At 37.6% G+C, this 21,882-nt stretch overlaps 1 protein-coding gene across 4 annotated transcripts; it reads right to left on the minus strand.

The window, feature by feature from the left end:
- Positions 1-2,259: 2,259 nt before the first annotated feature.
- On the minus strand, positions 2,260-20,877 carry Tslp (thymic stromal lymphopoietin). Of its 4 annotated transcripts, none has more exons than XM_010607901.2 (6): positions 20,810-20,877; positions 14,651-14,716; positions 8,158-8,294; positions 7,292-7,333; positions 6,669-6,800; positions 4,152-4,675 (listed from the first exon to the last, which is right to left on the minus strand). In XM_010607901.2, the coding sequence occupies exons 3-6, from the start codon at positions 8,164-8,166 to the stop codon at positions 4,568-4,570; spliced, it is 291 nt and encodes a 96-aa protein (XP_010606203.1). In that variant the 5' UTR covers positions 8,167-8,294; positions 14,651-14,716; positions 20,810-20,877; the 3' UTR covers positions 4,152-4,567. The 4 variants fall into 4 exon arrangements, with proteins under 4 accessions (XP_033622061.1, XP_010606203.1, XP_010606202.1 ...); XM_010607900.2 differs by having other exon boundaries at positions 7,283-7,333; XM_033766170.1 differs by lacking the exons at positions 4,152-4,675; positions 7,292-7,333; positions 8,158-8,294; positions 14,651-14,716; positions 20,810-20,877 and adding an exon at positions 2,260-2,447 and having other exon boundaries at positions 6,669-7,261.
- Between the last annotated feature and the right edge of the window lie 1,005 nt (positions 20,878-21,882).

Consider the following 21,882-nt stretch of genomic DNA (forward strand, 5'->3'; position numbering starts at 1 on the left):
ATAGAAGATTAGTCTTCCTTTCAGGTCACATGCTGTCTCACAACAAAGTAAGAAAATTAGCAATGAGCAGCACAGCAAAATGTCACAACCACGTATCAATGTAGCCAAGGTGCACACCAGAGGGGTTGATAGGGTGCTGATTCTTCACGAGGGTAGCTAGAGTGAACCCTTGGGATTCACTATGCCTCATCCTAAGGGATTCACTGTGGAGATCCTCAGAAACACAGTTGTGGCTATAAATATGGGCATCTGAATTAAATGATGAAAGCCATGCAGTGTACTGGAAAGAATGCAGTAGGCATCCTTTATGTATCGTTTGACCCAGGACATCACTGTACTTGTCTGTGCCTGGGTTCCTCTGACACTGGCACTTGTTACTTTGCTCTCTGAAGAAGAAAACGGGTATTCTTAGAAGAGGCTTTATTCATCATGACTTTAAAAATAGGAGTGGAATATAGTGAGAGGGCCAGTATGATTGTCCTGCATGTCTTGTCAGAGCAGCTGGTTTCTGAGGCGGTGAACTTTCATACTCGGCAAACTAGGATCAATGTTCTTTAGTATCCAAGGCACTGCGCTCTAGTCATCTTTGCAGATGTCCCTTTCCATTTTGATGAGCTTCTCTTTACAGCCTATACTCTTCTTTTGACAGCAGACCTCAGAATATTGCCTAAGTACAGAGTTTCTAATAAGTTAATAACTATCTGCTCTATATTCATTTCACACATTGCAATTTTCATATTAAGAATTTGGATTTGGATCATCTTTACATTTTCCATGTCTGTATCTTTTGAACTGATCACATTTTCATGCACCCACATGCTAATTCTAATTTTGATGTTGCTTCTGAATGAGTCTTACATTTTCTCCCCATCATGGGTTGTATTTTCCTACTTCCTTCATGTCTGATAGTCTTTCATTAGAAATAAACCAACATTAATTTTTTCATGTTTAATCCTAGATAATTTTTATTTTTATAAATAAACATTCTTGAGATTTGTTCTAGAATGCAGCTGTTACTTGAAAACTGATGCTTTCAAGTCTTTTCTATTAAGATATGTTGGGTGAGATCACTGTGGCAATTACCTTGGGCAAATTATCCCCTATTACTGAGGTAAGATTCTTCTGAGTCTTCTATTAAATGCCTAATGAATTGAGTTTTTTTCCAGTCCAACGGTGAGAATAGGTAACCTTTGTGTCCTTGAGTAAGAAGTGGGGAACTATGCCCTCTAATTATTCAGAAGGTTATCCCCTCTTTCCTGGTATTTTTTTCCACAGGCATATACTGATAAATACTTTGCTAAGTAAACATTCTGGGGATGCCCTCTACAGATTTTTTTTTTCATGTACCTGTCTCCACCTATACTCTGCCCTATGAACTCTACTACTTTGCTAAAGTTGGCAGTTGTCTAACTGTGGACATCTGTGAGGTTATGTTTATCTACCTTCTTTCCATTGCTGCAAAGCAGTCCAGACAGAAAATTAAAAAGTAAGAAAAGACTTGCCAGGCTCTCCAACAGCCTTATCTCTCATCTTTATAATGAAACAAATATTCAAATAGTTAAATTTAAGATACTTTTCTTACAATTTTCAAGAGATTTTATATTATTTTGTACTTCAATTGCTATAATAACCCTATAATGTCAGAAGCATCATCTATCTATCTATCTATCTATCTATCTATCTATCTATCTACATTTTAGATATACAATGCAGTTACATTCATCATTGGGATCTTGTACTTTTCAGGAACATCATCTTTATTTTACAGTTACACAACCTGATACCAAAGAAAGATAGTTGGCTATTACTAACCCTCATGTGTAAACTATTATCTTTGTGATTAAGCATAAATAAGTGATATCAAAATCAGTCCTTTATAATTGGTATTCTAAAATACTGAATGTTAAAAATCATAGCTAAATACAAAAGATATACAAAACAAATGGACCCAGAAATATAGAATGGGTACATATTATAATAGTAAAACGTACAATTCTCAATAAATTATCTCACTAATTATTTTTAAGGAATTATAGATACTCCTTGTTTAATGACTGAGTTCCATTCCTGCGATTATGTTGTTGAGTGAGTTGGTCTCTAAGAGAGGAATTGTATATAGTATATACATTACAATATGCAGGACAAAGAAATAGTCAAAGGAAATTCCAACTTGATGACTTTGCTTTTATATAACTTTTACATGTGGTATTGTAATGTATATCAGAACATAAAACTATAGCACTCTACAGTACAATCAGCAAAAATCACAATACTATATAAGCATGGTGCACTATACAAAAAGATGCAGAGGCTCTATCAAAAAGATGTACAGAACTGTACAAAAAGACAGATGAGTTGTAAGTCAGGAACAGGTCATAAGTCCAAACAGCACATCTCAGTGTTAAGTCCAGAGTCATTAAATAGGAAGGTCATTAAAAGTAGAATTCCTGTAAATAAAAATAGCATCAGCAATTAGAAAGCTAAATTTAAGGTTACAAATAAAAAAAAAAACTATGACAGTAAGCAACTCTAACACAATTCCTGGCCTCTAAGTGAGGCAAAAACAGGAATATAGATTATGTAAATAGCATAATTCATAAGGCAATCTCAGTAAGTGTGCATCCAACTTTAGTTATTCCAGAATTTGCAACTTTCTTTTCATTGACATGAAACAGTGATAAAACTGACCACGTATTCATCTACAAAACCCCTCAGTACATTTGCAAAAAAATGAAATCTATAATTGATATTTTTTATATTTGTGAAAGTCCTTACTAGATTGACATAACGTATCTTCATGCACATAACTTTGACACTACAAATGGCTTAAATCATTATTTTGTTATACCTATGGATACATAAAAATATATGAATTACTCAAAAATATAAAGATATAGCAAGGCATAAAGAAACTATTTTTAATAGGATGACTTTGGTCTCCTTTCTGGGCAATCCTTCATGCTTCTCTGCTGTTTGTGAAATCAGGCCAAAGATTTGAGAAAGATTATCATGATAGTTTTTCACAGTTTATTAAAAGCTGTAGTGTGTGAATCCCTATTAAAGTAGAGTTAAAAGACATAAAGTGTCATCTTTCTCCCTAACTTTTGTACAAAAAACTAAAGAATATTGCCCTATTCTAAGCCCAAAAATGTTTTCCTCATGATGGGATGTAAAGCCACGAGCCAAGACCTCAGAGGGAGATTTTTGGAAAGTGAGCATGTTCTGATTTTTCTTGAAACAAAGAAAACAGCCTATCTTGCTGTCCTGTGAGTTTCTCTGTAGAAGGGCTGTGTGTTGCTTACTTTTGTATTCCAACTATTCAGCCGAAGCCTTGGGCTGTAGTTTGTACTCATTAAATACTTGTTGAATACATGAAATAAACATTCTCTGACAAGTTGGCAGATAAGGAGGACTTAGAGACATTAAAATGTTCCCTCTTGTATTGTAGCTTATCGCCAATACTCAGGTTAATGGTCAGGAGAATGCTACTACTCACACAAAAGATCATCATATTCCCACATGCCCTGCTTTAACCTGAGCTCTACGGCTAGAATTGTCTCTTCCATCAGCGTTCAGAGAGTGTGTGGTGGCTCTTGCAGGCAGCAACTTTCAAGCATGATTTAACACCCCTTGTTCATCTTTGCCTGTTTTGTTTCTTCTAAGTGTGAAGAAAGCTCAACAGGGGAAAGAGGGGAAGGACTAGCAATGAATTTTTTTTTAAAAAAGATGCATTCCACTCACCATTCTCTAAATATTTTTAGCCACCCATCTCAAAATACTGTATTTTCTCCATGGGCAAGACCAATAGGCATAATGCATGGGCATGTGGTCAATGGATCTTGGTATGAGTGGAGGTAAAGACTGAAGAGAAGTGAAATTCCTTAGAAAAGGCTGTGGGAAAAGTGTCTACTACTGGCTAAAATCAAAAGACCATTCATAAGAAAATAGTTTGAGATTTATTTTATTAAGAAATATATAGCGCCACTTACAAAGTAGTATGTACAATTTCCAAAGTGCTCATAAAATAAATTAAAAATGCATCATATAAAAATTTAAAATATATATATAAACACAGAGTGTAGCTGTAACAAAGGTATTTTGTCAGGATTGACTTACATTATCACTCTTGACTATTAGCTAATGTTTTACACTTGGTTCAGAATACTTTCACAAAATTTCCTTGAAATTTCTATCAAATTGCTGCGCTATATTTGTAATTTTTGTGCACTCTCTTTTGCTTTTGTTTTCTTCCTTTGTAATTTTTTGTTATGAGGACAGGAGAAGAATCATTGCATGTAGAAGAAATGCCTGCCTGTGACATTGTAAAAGACTATCAAGTTATTCTTTAATGACAGAAGAACTTATTTTTTTTGTAAATTATTATTGCTTAATGTAAGTTTATTTTTAATACAGGGGAAGTACTATTCCTGTAAAGTCTTGTAAACCCCCAATGGGTTTAATCCTCAAGTCCTAAAAAGTGATAGTCTTGAATGCCATCTCTACATTTTATCTACTTAATAAATGATTTATTTTAGTGCTGTAAAATATGATGCTAATGAAGATAGTTTTATTTTTTCAAATGCCGGCTGAAAAAACGCCACCATCCAATTATTTGTGAAGTTTGCTCCAGGCAGTTACGGTTGACTTTTCGCTGCACTTTCTGGGTATTATTTATCTGTTGAATAGGAGAATCAATAGTTAAAAATAAATTTTTACTGTCTCTAACAATTGTTGAGTGGCAGATTTCATCATTTCTATGCAAATTGATCTCTTAGTCTGTCCTAGAAGTGCTTGTGTACCTTATGATGGTAAGTGAATTCTCTAGAGGAACGTCCTCCTGTGTCTCTCCTTTCACATACTCTGGTTCAAGGCCAAGCACCACCTCCTCCACAAAGTCTCTGGTAATCACTTAGATCATCCTTTTTGAAACTCTGCTAGTGCTTCAGATTATGTGTCACTTCACTTGGCTTTCACTTACTGTGCTTATGATTGCTTCATGGGCATTTCCCTTAGCGCTGATTACTGTGTCTTATACATAAGGAAACACTGGATATTTATTGTGGGATTAAGTGAATGAATAATTTATGATTTTATGATCTCCCTGAAAAGGTAAGTTCCCCCCCCAAAAATACTAATTTTACTTGTCTTTAATAGATTTAATTCAGGTAACCTAGGCTAATATTTAAAACCACAGTGTTCCTGCTCCTTATTCTCACGCCCAATTTCATGTGCCACAGGCACCAGAAGGCTTTTTCTGAAGAGAATTTGGTGTATTCCTTCACCTGAAATACTCTTGTGTGGTGATAGACTGAGCCTCCTACTCTCGCAGTAGTTAGACTGTTAGAGTTTCTTGGGTTAATAATCAATAACCTTATGGTTTAAAATCTGCTAAATCATAATTCTTACTGGTTTCAGACTCCCCTTTTGTGCCAAGGGCAGAGGAAGGATGAAATAAATTTCTTAGACTCTCCCTTTTCCATCTGCTGTCATTTGAACTCGACAAACCTATCCTCTGTCTTATATAGGTGAATTTTACTGTGTCCATCTGTAGGTTAGTCATGGTCTCTTTGAAAAAAAGGGATAGAACCATATCGTTTTCTCTTATGCTGCCTGATGTGCAACCCAGATGGTTTCAATCCCTAAATTGATTGCCCCCTTTGGGTTTAATCCTCAAATCCTAAAAAGATTGGATGCCTTGAATGCCTAGATACTCAGATGGCAAATTGCTAAGGTCTGCTGGACTAATAAGAAACAATCATATTTATCTGTACTGCTTATCTTTGTTTCTCTTACGCTTGTCATCATGAAGGTACATTTTCTATCTTACTTGCCAACTGAGTTACTTATAGAGTACTTGTTTATATAGCAGGCACCTTTTCAAGTGCTCTTACACATGTTGACTCATTCAATTCTCAAAAATACCTTACATGGGACTTACTCATATATTTATTTTGCAGGGCACACAGAGGCTAAGTGATTTGTCCAAAGTCTTCGGAGAAATTAGAGACTGGGCATTCAAAACCAAGATGACTGTCTCTAGTTATTTCTCTTAACTCTCCACTGTACTGTCACCATCTTTAAAGTAACATATTCATTCATTGCATGTAACTGCACGTGCACAAATGTATTATATACAGACACCACAGTTCCACCCATTTGAGCAATTAAAATAGGGTAGAGATTTCATGTAGTATAAAGTAATATTTTAAGAAAGCACACGATTATGAAGTGATAAACCCTAGCAGTGCTGCCAAACTTCAGAATGGACAAGAATCTGTTAAAGAGCCATATATGTAGAATTTTACTTGTTTATTTATTTATTTATTTTTACTTTGCAAGTCTGGAATGGGTGTCTAGGAACTGGCATCTTGAACAGTCATCCTAATGTGGGCTCGCAGCCAGGATATTCTAGTATAAGGGATGATGGCACTTTGAAACACTGATCTAAAGTTTTAGAATCATAATTCGGCCAAAACTAAATCAGAAGCCTAGAAATGGGTTGGGTCTGGGTGTCAACGTGACATTAATCAACAACCTTGCAACCTAATCTTCAAAAGATTAAATAAACTTCAATAAAAATCTCAGAAAAACTTCTGCCTTAAAGCCCCAGTTTAATTCAAGGTTAGTCTCAAAGTACTAAAAACCAGTGTCCTATGCGCTGGGCTTACCTGAACTTTGAAGTAGCCTGGGCAATAGCGAGCTAGGGTAGCATTAGTTCTCAAGGCAAAGAGTTCCTCGGAGAGTGACGGGCAGGTGGTGGAGCTGAAGGTGTGGCGCTCGATTTTGGCGAGGCAATCAGCCTGTTCACAGGGACATTGAGGAACACAGCAGAAAACGCCAGAAAGGGGGCGGGTGAGAGAGAAAGAATTGAGTGAAAGCGTCCAGAGGGAAGGCGGGGGAGGAGCGGAAGACTTGACAAAGATGTCCAGCGCGAGCGGAGGGAAGGAGGGCGTCGCCGTGGGCAGAGCGCGCCGGGGTGGAAGGGACCCCCCTCCCTCGCCGCGCCCAAGGGGCCGGGCAGGCGGCGGCCCAGAACCGGAGCCCCAGGCGGGCCGCGGAGGCGGGGCTCTGACTCCGTCCCCCGTCCCAGCTTCCATTCGCCTCGACCGAGGGGAGGCGTGTGATAGGGGGAGGAAGGGACAGCCACTCCCGGGATTTCTCCGGACGGGACACAGACTTCCTCTCTGAATCGGGACAAAACTAGAACAGAAGTCTCAAGCTGGGCGCGAGGATCTCCTGGGGTTCAAGACACTCTCCCTCCAAAGCCAGCCCCGCTGAGCACCTTACTCACAGACTTGTAACAAGCAACGTGATTGAAGTCGGTACTTCTGGTCTAGAAAAGAGAAAACAAAATAGAATAAGAAGGATAAAGATTTTAAGTCCACGGGGAAAAATCATTCCTTAGCTTCTGGCGTCCAGGTTTTAAAAATGCTCTGAAAGTAGTTTCCACCGAGGAACTTGTTTCCCGTATCATCCACAAGGCAATGCAAGCCTTCAGGTGGTTCTGACTAGAGTTTGAAATAAGACGTCAGGAGGTCCTGGTCTCAGAGACAGCTTTCTCCAAGACCAGACCCAAGCAGACACCAGATAAGCCTGCCCGCAATGCAGCTGCTTAGCAATCACACCACCCTCTGGATGTCTGAGTCTGCCCTGAGGATATTCACTCTTTGCATGCTATCCAGACATTCAGAGTCGCAGGGAAATTATTACTCCAATATATTTAAAAACTCAAAGTGCATCATCTTCCATAATAGCATCCACAAACATCATGAAGCACAGACTCATGCCTTAGAGTTCCTTACTTCTTGGGGCTTATCTCACTAGAATTCCTTCTCTGACTGCTGTTTCTTTCTCAAGTCCTCCTCTGCTCTTTTTTACTGCATAATTAGAGCAACACTTCATCAGAGGGTATGTATTCTTTGTATGTAACATGCTGCCTATTGATACCTGTACCTCATCAGCTACTGTATAGTATGCTAATTTCTGGATAGTTATTTTACAGGCCAATGTATTTGGCTATTACTTGCAAAATTTCTCGATGAAATAATTTTTTCCAAATTATTTTTCTTTTCTTGAAAATTAAACTGTAGTTTGTGTATATGTATGTCTTCTCTTTTGATGCAGGTATATTTGTTTTAAAAATGTTTCCTCACTTACCTTATTCATATAGTCATTCAGGCTATGAAAAATAATGTTCTCATAGTCGCCTTTTATCTTCTTATAGTCACAGTTGCTGAAGTTGTAAGTTAGCACCAACCTTAGCAATTGCAAGACAAAAATCTTCTTGAAAAAATCTGATAGAACAAATAGCAAGGCATCAGGAATGTACTTGGAAACCCAGTTTCACCCCCGTTCCACACTGAGCTCACCCACCAAGACTGAATGGCCCCAGAGCAGAAGGGCCTGCCTGAGGACCACTGTACAGGCACCAGTCCTGGCTTTTCCCCCCCAGTCCACATGATGCCCATATTCACCCATGATGTTGCCTGAAGTTGGATTCTCCCTGATGCTGTAGAGCTTTCTGGCTCCACATATATAACACCTAAACGCCTACGGGCTTTTTTCTGCTAGGCCAATGATTTCCTTTGATGTCATGCTCTTCCTTTATAGAATTCTGAATTGATGACGTGAAAGAAAAAAATACAAATAGCTAAATCTATGGAATTCCAACACTAGTAAAATCATCAGGAATTTCCCTCACCTTCCTCTTTTTAACTTTGCTCCAACCCTACATGTGTGCTTGAATATGCTTTATGAATGGATATCCACATTTTCTCTTCTGGGCAGTTTCTATGACTGATATTTCTCTTTGCAGGGGACACTCCTGAAACCAGCAAATAGTATTTAGAGTCACCAACCTCCGTCACTCCAGAACACCTTTGACTATTTCCTTTGACCAGTTTCCTCTTCCTCGGTTAATAAGAAACCCAAAGGCTTTGGAGGGTGAGTGCAGCCTCAGGTTTGGGTCACGCTTCCGCCTGACGGCATAAAATTCGTGACCAGACCCTTAGGGCAGGGGACAAAGAGAATTTGATGCAAATAGGTCTAATGGGTCTTTTACTCAAAAATGCATCCGTTTCAGGAAAAGTGGGTACCCGGTAAATGGGGGGCTCCTTAAGGACGGAGGCGCATTTCTAACAAATATCAAGAACTTTTGAAACAACAAAGTGCAGCGCCCAGCCCCTTCTCTAGGCCAGCTGAGAGAGAGGACGCCCCAGCGGTGCGGTCTCCGCAGCCGTGAGCTCGAAAGATGCTGTCCAGCGCGCAGCGCTCCTGGAGGCGCGCAAGCTTCCCCTGCTCCCTGCGCTTCAGGAGCTCAGCCTTGCGCCTAGCAGCCTGGACAGCTTTGGTCACCCGGACCTGAGTCCGGCACCCGTTTTAGGGACAAGAGAAGGGGCAAGATGATGGGGCTCGTATTTGTGCTCGCAAACCCTTGTTAATCCAGAAAGAGAGCGTAAAGGCCAGCCAAGTGATTGGGGAGAGCGCCCATCTAGCAGCCTTCTAGGAGGAGCAGCTCCCGCTCAGGGCTGCAAAGGGCAGAAGGCCGAATCTGAGCGAGCTGTTAGGACGAGCCCCACTTGGCTCTACCTGGTCACGGCTCAGCCTGCTCCGCCGCTGCAGGCCTCCTGACACCCAGCGCACCCCCCTGCACACAGTGGCATGTCAGAGCCTGCATCGTTCGGGCCGTGGGAACTTCCTAGACGTCATCGTCTGAGAGTCCCAGGTTGGGCGCTCCAAGAGAATCTGCGAATGTCACGGGCCACGGGGATCCTGGGACGAGAGCGGGAAGCAGCAAGAGAAAGCACGGGCTCCAGGCGGGGAGATGGAGTCTGAGGGGGACATTCTCTTTCTCAGAAGGCATCCGACTGCTGTACCAACACAGCTGGACGCAGTTTTCTGGTGTTAGGATTGGGGATACAGGATTGTAGCAAGAGTGACATAAAGCCTCTGACTCACTGCTGACTTCAAGATAAGCTTTTCTGGAACCTTGCAAAAATTTGTTTGTTTGTTTTTTTAACATTTTTAATGGTCGTCTTCTCTGGAATGCAACAGTCTGCCCTTATCCCCCCAACAACCACTACTCAGAGTTTCATGGGTTTATGCCAAAGCCTGATTCATTCTCCTCAGCACGGGGACATTGGATAGGTACACAGGAGCTGGAGAACCACTTGCTTTCTGTATTTTTTTTTTTTTCCCGTGAGCTGGAACATTTCCAGGGAGCGAAGGAAAGGTCACCATGCTGCTTCTGCTGCTCACTTCATTTATCTTTCTCTTTGGTGGCCTGATGGGGACAGAAGCCCCTCTCCCCATTAGAGCTGCAGCTCGGTTGCTGATGGGGCAGGGATGGCAGAACGCAGCCCACGCTGAGTTTTTGCTTGCTGCTCCCTGCCTCTGTTTCTCCTTGACACTGAACCTGTAGAAATGAGGCAGACAGGGTGCCTTCTACTGGGACCCCGGAAGGCGCCTCTTTACCCTTAAGCACACTGCTAAACATTTGTCCCTGTGTCCTTCTCTGTAATTATGTGACCTCTTAGATCAATTCGGCGTTACTGTTTTTTTGCTTAAAAACTTTCAGTAGACTCACAATTGCTTAATGATTTTCAGTCATCTTTTCTTCAGCTGCATTTTCCAGCCTTATCGCTTTCATTCTCCTAGGCTTCTGTCAAACAATCCCTGAAGGTAATGTGCACTAAATATGTCCTGAGCTTTCTTCTTCCCAACCCCACTGTCTGGAAGTAAATCATTTCCTATCGAAAGGACCTCTCTATAAAGATTTCTTTTTCTAGCTTTTTTGCTGCTGTCTACCTGGAATCCACTTGTGCCTCCCTGGAGCAAATGCCCAGACCAGGGTACCTTTGTGGATATTCCGGGTGAGGCGAAGAGATTCCAGTTTTACATTTTTTTCATGTATTCAAATACAGGTGGTGTGAAGACTATCTGTATACATAGTTTGGAAAACCCTAGGTTAGATTAAAGATGGTGTATCTTTCAAAAGGTAGGAAATGGAAATGAGATCATTTTATCACTCCGATTTCTCAGGAAGCTTAGGCAATACTCTCACACATCACATGGGTCAGAAAATGCTCAGGATGTAAGTGTCTCTTCTCCTCTGCTCACTAGAAAGATTTATTATTCATTTATTTCCTTAATATTTTTCTTACTTTAATTACCATTTCCATTATTTCTTTTATTCCCCTATTATTTTTCTCCCTCTTTTAAAATTTGCTTGTTTCAGCTGGGCATGGTGGTGCACACCTGTAATCCCAGCACTTGGGAGGCTGAGGTAGGAGGATAGGTGTGAATTTGAGACCAGCCTGAGCTACATAGTGAGCTCCAGGTCAGTCTCAACTACATAGTGAGACCCTTTCTCAAAAAACCAAAAAAAAAAAAATAATAAATAAATAAATAAATAAATAAAATAAAAATTACTTTTTTCTTCCACTTCTTTAAACTGTCCTTAATATTTAAAGTAGCCTATTTCTCATGCAAAACTTGGTTTGAATTTGAAGAGTTGGATCCAAATTTCAAAGAAAAAAAATCTTGTTTTTTTTGGGGGGTATTCTGTTAAATCACAGAATACTAGACTGTAAACCAGAGATGATAGCAGACAGGTTATTGGTGAGATGGGCGAGATCCCCTATGTGGTAAGCCAACGACACCAACTTTAGCTTGGCAACATTTTAGGAAGTGTAACAGTGAACTTTCTCCAACAGAAGTATCTTCTTTTGGGCCTGGAGGTAAATTGCATTATCCAGACCCTTCAGGATGCTGTATAAAAAAATATATGCGCATACACCCTGCCTCTTGGTTTCCATATACTCATGCAGAAAGAAAAGCCACACTTTGTAGAAGTGAGTGCTATTTCTTTTGTGATAGTTTCTCTTGGTTGCTCATACTTTGGCATAGTAGCTCCATAAAGGGACATGATCTTTGTCCAGTTTGCGATGACGGCAGCAGATGTATGTTTTGTCAGTTCATTGCATCACACATTGATGCTCCAGCAGGTTTGCTACTGCCCTGAACTGCTGATTTAATTTAACAAACTCCTTATTTCCTCTTAGATCCTTTGGCATGTATACTGGTGGTCTAGAAAGTGAAGTGAAGGAGTTTCCTGTGGCAACTGTGAAAAACATGCCTTTCATTATAGTTTATTATTTTATTTTATTTCAAGACTGATGGTACCTGCATAATCAGGCTGTGGCAGACAAATTTGGCAGATATGTTTGCATTAGAGAATAAAGGAGGATTATTATACACATGTAAACCCAGTGCTTGTACTCATTCTTCTGTAAAGAAATAGTGTTCCCCTTATCCTCCCCTTATCCAGCAGCAGATAAAAGAAGATCTTGCTTACTTTGCTGTATTTTTGAAATATATTAGGAAATAAATGAAAAGAATGTTTATCAAAAGAAAAATGAGAGGATATAAGAAAGTGGAAAGATGTCCCCTGCTCCCGGGTAGGAAGAATCAACACAGTGAAAATGGCCATACTACCAAAACTCCTATACAGATTCGATGCAATGCCAATTGAAATCCCAACACTATACTTCACAGAACTAGAAAAAAGAATCCAAAAATTCATTTGGAATCATAAGAGACCTAGAATAGCAAAAGCCATCCTAGGCAACGGACACATGGCAGCGGGTATAACAATTCCCAATTTGAAACTATACTACAAAGCCACTGTGATAAAAACAGCAAGGTACAGGCAAAGAAACAGACCTGAGGATCAGTGGAACAGATTGGAAGACACAAAAACAATTCCAGATGTACTCAGAGACTTCATCTTTGACAAAGGAGCTGACCATCCCCACTGGAGGAAAGATAGATAGCCTCTTTAATAAATGGTGTTGGAAAAACTAGATCTCTTTATGAACAAATCCTCAGTAGCACGGGAACTAGCACAAAGAATCAACAACTGGGATCTCATGTTATTAAAAAGCTCTGCGCTGCAAAAGAAACCATCAACAGAACTAAGAGACAACCTACAATGTTGAAAAAAATTTTACCAGCTGCTCCTCAGACAAAGGGCTATTATCTAGAATATATAAAGAACTCAAAAAATCAGCCCCCCCAAATATAAAGACCCAATTCAAAAACGGGCATCTGAAATGAACAGACATTTCTCAGACAAAGAAGTAAAAGCAGCAAGTAAATATATGAAAAAAATGTTCCACATCACTGGTCATTTGAGAGATGCAGATGAAAACAACACTGAGATTCCAACTCACCCCACAAAGAATGGCTGCTATCAAGAAATCACACAATAACAAATGTTGGTGGGGTTGCTGGGAGAAAGGAACCCTTCTCCATTGTTGGTGGGAGTGCAGACTGGTGCAACCACTATGAAAATCAGTATGGAGATACCTCAAAGAGCTGGGACTAGAGGTTCCATTTGACCCAGCCATCCCTCTGTTGGGTATCTTTCCAAAAGAATTAAAAGAATCATACCACAGTGATATACGCACACCTATGTTTATAGTGGCACAGTTTGTTATAGCTAAAACTGGGAAAGGGCCCATTTGCCCATCAGTTGGAAACTGGATAAAGAAAATGTGATTTTTCTATAAAATGGAATACTACTCAGCCATAAAGAATGAGAAATTAGATTCATTTATAGGAAAATGCATACATATTGAGGATATTCTAAGTGAAATAAATAAGTCACACTTGTAAATACTGAATAGTTTCTCTGGTGTGAAAAACCAAACAGTACATAAGATCCTAATGAGATAATTGACCATGTGAAATAGGAAGAAAAGGGCTAAAGTTGTAGAGAAAGGGGGAAGGGTGGGGGAAAGGGAATAAGGGAAAGAAAAAAAATAGGAGAAAATGAAAAAATGGAAATAAAATGTTTGTAAATGGGGAGGGGAGGAGGGAGTGAACGGAGGGCAGGGACAAGGAGAAAAAAATGAGAACCAAGACCTGTCACGTAAAGGTACAAGATCCCAGTAATGAACGTAATTGCACTGTATACCTAAACTGTACCAATAAACTCAATAAAAAGTAGGACCTTTCGAACTTTTTTCCTATTACACAATATCCATGATACAATTTGATCCTTATTTGCACTTTAGTTTATCAAACCAGAGAAACTATACAGTATTTACACGTGTGTCCTATTAATTTCACTTAGGAATGTGTCCTCAATGTGCATCCACTTAGCTATAAATGTGTCTAGTTTCTCATTCTTTATGGCTGAGTAGCCCTCCATTTTAGAAAAAAAAAACACATCTTCTTTATCCAGGGGAAGTGGGAGAGGTAGGGGAAGGGTAAGAAGGGGAAAGAAAAAGTAAAAGAAAAGGAAAAAAATGGAAACATCTGTAAAAAGGGAAGTGTGGAGGGGGTGAAGGAAGGCCAGGGGAATGAGGAAAAAATAAGAACCACGATACCTTGTTTAAAGGTACAAGATCCCAGTGATGAATGTAACTGTATTATATACCTAAAAGGTACCAATAAAAATAATTTTTTGCAATAAAAAAGAATGTAGGACTTGAGCTTACTTAGAATGCTCCAAAAAAGTTGTAGAAGTGGCCAGAACTGAAAGATAGTCATAGTTTTGGATATTTTGCAAAGAGAGTTGTATACTGGATATCTTCTGTTTTCCCTTGTATTCTTCCCTCTTGCCCTTCACCACCCTGCATCGTACCGTGGGAAGTTTTCCTGTAAGGACCGTCTTAGCAGGATGTCCTGACCTCCAGCTTCTGGTTAGATTCTGTCAGTGAGAAAGAGGTAATGGCAAGGAGAAAGAGGAATGAAGTTGAGCTTTCTAATTCACCCATTCCCTCCTATTGCCTTACCACAGATTGCATGCTACCTTCTAGTGAGGGTCACAGTTCCTGTAATATCTGTGATATTTGATATTTTCACCTTGCTGTATGCCGCGTTCTGGTAACCATTCCTTGCCTTTGTCCGTTTAGGCTTAGGAGTGATAAAAGTTCTACACTATTGCTGTCTGGGGTACTGCACTATTCCAAAAGTTGTACTTTGGCTGGATCACACGTGTTGGCCTGCAATAATTTATTAATAAAACTTTCTTTTACCCTCTAAAGTGACACAGTTTCAATGAAAAATTATGTGATTATTGTTGGTTTCCCTCCTTATAACCACTGTAATTATTAAACTCTCCTCGAATTACCCAGAGAGTATAACTTGTTTCCTATGGACTTCTGACTAGCACTGTCACTTACAAAAGTCACCAACTGTCATCAGATGAGGCCTCAGCTAATAGTCTTCTACTCATCTTTTGTGTCTACCATGTACCTTCTCATGGGATCTATAACTTTCTCAGGAAACTGTGGTTCTGGATATGTAATTTAATTATTATCATTATTATATTATTATTATAATTATGTTAACATTTAGAAAAATGTTTTCTTGTTCCTATCCATGAAAGATGACTTATAAAAAATTCTTCACTTTCTTTTTCAGTATTTTTCGAATGATATCTCTTCCTATGAAAAACATTGGCCAGGACGAGCAAAAAAGTCTCACACCTACTGGATGTTATTTTGTAACTTACTTCACAATTTATGTATAAAGTGCTTTAAGAAAAGTGACTATTATGTGAATCAGGTGACTGTCATTGGCTTCTTTCTCAAACATCTTTGGAGTGTGTGAGGCTAACTGTTGTTCCTGTGCTGAATCCCACTGTTGCTCTTAATGATCTCTGGATTAAGCAATCACACTAAACATTTCCTCTGTCAAGTGTAATATGTTTCTAGAAGGTGACCAAGGGATGGAAGGAGAGTAGGGGAAGGCGATGAAAAAAAAAGAAATAAAATGCGTTATGTACATGTCCCAACTCCCTACAATGAGTACAATCATAGGGTCCTGCAAACACGTACTAATAAACATATGATATGTTTCTAATACCAATTTTTGTGCTAGTCATTGAGTTATGCACTTTTCCTATCAAACCAGTCAGGGCTTCTGAGAAAGTGCTGCCGGAGAAGTCCAGACTTCTGACATAGGGAAGAAGAGTTAAAAAAGAAAGGGGGGTCAGTGGGAAGTCCGGAAGAGGAGGAAGGGACAGCAAAGAGTATGGGAGTCTCAAAGTCTGAGCTGAGGCCCATCCTTAGAGTATCACCTAGAAAAGAGTCTGGGAATTTGGAAGAGGAGTTTAGAGAACCACGGCCTGTAAGCCAACTCCTGATCTGTTTTCATAAACCTCGCTGGAACTTCTACATGCATATTTTAAAAACACGTCTCTGGTTGTTTTCGTACTGCCAAGAGAGAGTCAAGCACTTGGGAGAGAAACGATCTGGTCTATAAAGCCTAAAATATTTACTATATGGCCTTTCACAGAAAAATTTTATAGAACTAGGTCGAAAGGGTCATATTATTCAGTCCTATAATAGATTTAGCTTTTCACTCTCAAAAGGTCATCAACAGTATGTGAGTGTGCTGTGGACTCAAAACTGGCAATTCTCTATCGAGCTGATTTCCCCCATTTCTTCTGATTTCTAACCATTGTGCATCAACATTTGTAACATAGACACCTAATTCACATCAAGTATCTTCTAAGAATATATATATTGGCACTGGGGATTGAACTCAGGACCCCTGTGCTTGTGAGGCAGGCAGTGAAACCACTGAGCTAACTCCCTGGCTCTACTGAACTAAATTGCTGGCTTCTAAGAATATTAATGATCCCACATTTCCAAGTCTTTCCTCATGAGTTCCTACCCATTTTAAAGGTTCAAATATTATTTAAAGAACAGCTTTTCTAAAAATACATTGAAAAAGATGACGTATTCAGAAAAATGTATAATGAATACATTACTTTGAAAAAGTCAGGAAAGAACTGTAATAATTCTTTATCTCAGAGAATATAAGGCACTATTTCTTTTTTGAAGACATGCATTGAATTATAAATATTATTCCTACTAGAAGGATGTGCTTACTTATGATTTCATTGAAATAGAATTCAATAAAGAATAATTGCTTTTCCACTAACCCCCCAAAACATCTGCAATGCAAGGAATTGTATTACTTCCCTTATGTATATTTGTTTTAAATGTCATAAAATCAGAAATTTTATGGTGGCTACTTTTCTTTAAAGCATTTCTTATGGAGGGTAATAGTATTTTAATTATCTTAATAATTCCAAGGCACTTGAATTCATATTGTTACATTTATACCTGCATTCTGTAGGGCCTAGCGCAATTGTTTACACTTAAATGAACTCAAATCTACTTGATATTTATTGAGCAACTATTAGTTGAAGTGAAATAAATCCAAAAATTCAGATAATATGATATTTTGCTTTATAAATAGTTGATTTTTAAAAAGAATCATGATATTACCAATTTAAAAGTGTCAGTGTATAGTCAGTATGGGATGGGGCATTTTAGTCCTGAACGACCCAATATGGTCACACAAAGCTATGTTTTCCTTGTGCCCCACTGGGATTTAAAAGATTAGGATTTAAAGAGTTAGTATACACAGAAACCCTTAAGTATTTGGGTAGTTGATTAGTTGAGTATTGCATTAATTAAAATACAAAACACTGAGTAAATAGTTCTCCATCTTCAGAGAAAACTGTCTACCACTAGGTGTCTCAGTGAGAGTAGGCTGCATCAAAGAGACCTGAGAGCAGGTTCCCAAGTAGTTATGTAATGAGTAGCCCTGGGCCTTTTTGTCTCTTTTGCAAAGGGGTTGGAGTAACAACTATCATGGAGTTATTATTTTTCAGTGAAGCGAAGAATCTATCTTATTCTGGTTAGGCTGTGGCAACAGAATGTCCAACATAAACCACAGACATTGATCTCTCCGCATTCTGAATGCTGGGAGGTTGCTGACCAACTCCACTCCTTCCTGGTGCAGGCTCACTTCCTGGCCTGGGAATGTGTGTACTTTTGCTGTATCTTCGTATGGTGGAGAGAAAGATCCTCTCCCTGGTGTTTCTTATCCTCCTCCTCCTCTTTGTCCTCCTACTCCTGTTCTTTTTCTCTTTTTTTTTGTTTTTTGTTTTTTTTGGTGTTTCTTCTTATAAGGGTACTGATCCCATCATGAAGACTCCACCCTTAGGATCCGATTAAATGTCTAAAGCCTCACAATCACATTAGAAAATTAGAAAATTAGAGTTCAACATAGAAATGGGTGCGCGGGGGCGGGGATGTTCAGCCCATAGCATATGCATCTATGTCACAAAATAGAAGGCTGAAATATATTTGTGTTGTGAGAAAGAATGTATATCAAAATTAAAGGGTATATATTTTTTGTTCTAGAACTATTGCTTTTTCTAAGTTTGAACTTACATGAAAAGGAACCCTATAAAAGGGTTACAGATACAGCTGAAGCCTCCTGAGTATCATTCTATAATCTTGTTATTACTATTCATTCTCAAAGGTAACTGCTGGTCTGATTTAACATTTATCATCTAATTCATATATTTATAATTTTTTGCAAACATATTCAAAGCAATGTAACTTAAAATGCTGTCCTTTATGCATTATTCTATACATGTTTACACATACCACCCAAGTTTATACATATCTATTTGTATACTATTTTCACACATTGCTATGCAAGTCTGAGCTTTCCTCAAGTAGCTATGTCTTAGATATTGTACCATATTATTTTAAAAAATGTTCATTCAAATTTTTGTTTTATTGTTTCATAGTATTCCATTTTTATGAAAAGTCAAAATTTAAAGTTTCCTGCTTTTATAAAATTGTTTTATTTTTTGCATTTTAAATGAGTGCTTCAGTAAATAACTTTTGCATTCATCAAATACCTTTACCTGGGTGTAAATTATCTGTAACTAAATTCCTATAAATAAAATGCCTAGACTAAGTGCTATGTTAATTTGGAATATGGATAAGTGTTGTCTGTCTGTCTGTCTGTCTATCATCCCTATCTACTTAAAGAAGTACCACACCAGTAAAATAGTTTCACACAATTCACATATGAAGGTCTGTGTTTCTTGTCAATAAAGGAAGTTGTTAAACTAACTGATCTTTGCAAATTTGATACATGAAAAATTATATTACAGTGTTGTTTAATTTATTTTATTTTGAGTTGAGTAGCTTTTGCAGTTGCTTTAGACTTTGTAGTAAACATATTTAGTTTTTTTATGTATAACAGTTGTTTGTATTTCCTTTTATGTGAGCTTAGGTTTAAATGCTTTGCTAGATGTGTGTTTTAAAAGGTAGTAATTTTCTTATTAATTTGAAAGAGATTTACATATTAGGAAAATTGTCCCATCTTTGGTCATATAACTACAAATACTATCTACAGCTTTATGATTTGTCTTTGATTATTCCTCTCATGGTTTCTGATATGAAGAGTTTTTTTTCTTGGCTTCTTTTGTATTGTAGGTAAAAAGTGCTTATTTATTCTGGGATTACGGGAAATCAATTTTGTTCATACTAATATTGTCATTCTTTCAATTTTTATACTTAAATCCTTGTTCTTTCTGGAATTTACTCCAGGAAAAAGTACGAAACAATATTTATATGTTTTTTTAAAAGTTGGTTATCTGAATATTAAGTTTTGAGTAATTAATTTTCTCCTATTGATTTGAAAAAATACCTTGTTTATATTTACATTAAATTTATAGATATATCTATGCCAGTATGAAATTACTTTATTATAGTTTTGTATTAAATTTTCTCCCTGAAAATAGTCTCTGCTTTAAAATCTACTTTGTATAGCTTTTAACCTATGCAGATCTTATATTTATAGCTAGTTTCTTTTTAAAAAATTCATTAATTTATCGGTACATTTTAGGTATACAATATATTGACATTCATTATTGAAAATTTGTAACTTTACATAATTGATCTTATTTTTTTCCCTGTTCCCCTGCCCTCCCTTCAACCCCTCCACCCTTCCATATTTACAAAGACTTTGTTTCCATTTTTTCTTTTTCTCATATTTATTCCTTTCCTTTCTGGTCCAAAGGGGAAGGGAAAGCGGGAAGGGTAAAGGGAAGGAAAGTAGAGCTAGTTTCTTGAAAGTCTTATTTTTAAATACAGTGCAACAGTCTTTTAGTTGAGACATTTAGACCATTTACATTTAAAGTTATTGTTAAGGTTGTGTTTACATCTGCCATTCTACTATTAGCTTTTTTTTTTAAAAAAAAATCATTTTCCTTTTCTTTGCCTTCTTTGGAATTAATTCAATAATGTTTAAAGTTTCCATTTTATTGCTTTATTTGATCATTAGCCACAGATCTTTTTTGAATGTGACTCCGTTAAGTTGCCAGCAAGTTCATTTATTTAGATTATTATAATCCATTATCAAGTAATATTATACCACTTAATGTATAGCATAAATATATTAGAAAAGGGTGCTTCTGTTTCCTCCTTCTGAGTTTCTGTGTCTTGTTCTCATGTAATTTTATTTATGCATAATTTACAAACTCCACAGTAATTATCATTTCAATTAAAGAGTAAATCACATTCTAAATAGAATTTTAAAGGAAATTCTTATATATTTAACTATGTAGTTACTATTCTTAGACCCTACATTCTTTGGTTGATAAATTCATAATTCCAGTTAATAATCATTTTTCTTTTGCTTTCTTTAGTATTTTTATAATGTTGGTATGTTGATAATCAATTATTTTAAACTTTTGTATGACTTTTTGTTCCCCTTTAATTTTCAAAGCTATATTTAAGGTTCCTTTCAGTATCTTGAAGATCTTGCCTCACTGGCTAGTGGCTTGCACCATTTCCAAAAAGAAATCTACTGCCATAACATAAGAACGAACATAAAGGAGGTCAGTCAGCTTTGTATTATTTGAACAAAATACCAGAGATAAGCATCTTATAAACATAAAAGGCTTCGTTTGATTTACAGTTTTGGAAGTTTCAGCCCACGGTCAGACAGCTCGTCGTTTTTGGTCTATGCGAAGGCAGATCATCATAGTGGGAGCACGTGCTGAAGGAAGGTGCTCACCTCATAACAGCCGGGAAGCAACTAGAGAGAGGAAGGGCTTGGGGTTCCCATATTCATGACCTCTCTTATTCCCATCATGCTCTACTTCTTAAAGGCCTCCTCACTCCCAGTCCTGCCACAGGCTGGTAACCAAGTCTTCACTCTGTGGGTCTTTGGGAGACCGTATTCAAGCTGTCATATAAAACATCCTTCACACTAGCTGATTTTAAGATGTTCTATTCATCGCTTCATAGATTTCTTTATTTTCTAGACAATTTTGTTATGATGACTATTAGTTTAGTTATTATGATTTTTTTTGTCTTAAGAGATTAAATCTGTGGGTTTAGATTGTTCATCAGATTTGGAAAATGTTTAGCCATTTTTTTTTTCAATTTTTTTTCCGTTCCCCCTTCTTTAGGAATTCCATTACATGTGTGCTTGGCTACTTTAGATTGTCACAAAGTTCCCTGATTCCTTATGATTTTTTTCAATATTTCCTGTGTGTTTGATTCTTTTGGATTGCTTATATTGTTATATCATAAGTTCATCAATTTCCCTCTGCAGAGTCTAACATAATCTTAACACCTTATAGGATAACTTTAATTTGAGATATTTCTGTTTTCATTTCTAAAAGTTTGATTTGAAATTGCTTTTATGTCTTCCGTGTTTCTATTTAGGAAGCTCAATCTTTCCTTTTCTCTACTTTATGAAACATCTGGAATATAGTTATGTTAAGCATTTAATATCTTTCCTATTAATTTTATTGTCTCTGCTGTTTCTGGATTTGTTTCTTTGATTTTTTTCTTATTATGAATGATATTTTTCTCTTTCTTGTATTTCTGATAATTTTTATTAGACATTAAACTGTAGAATTTACCTTATCATGAGTTGGGTATTTGCAGGAATATATTTGATTAATAAAAATAATTGTCTTTTATATCAATATTTGTTCTGTAAATGGTTAACAATAAGTTTTCTTCTCTTAAGATTTGT

The sequence above is a fragment of the Fukomys damarensis genome, unplaced genomic scaffold (assembly GCF_012274545.1).
Source record: "Fukomys damarensis isolate Sample0158 unplaced genomic scaffold, DMR_v1.0_HiC HiC_scaffold_3, whole genome shotgun sequence".
NCBI classification, from domain to species: domain Eukaryota; kingdom Metazoa; phylum Chordata; class Mammalia; order Rodentia; family Bathyergidae; genus Fukomys; species Fukomys damarensis.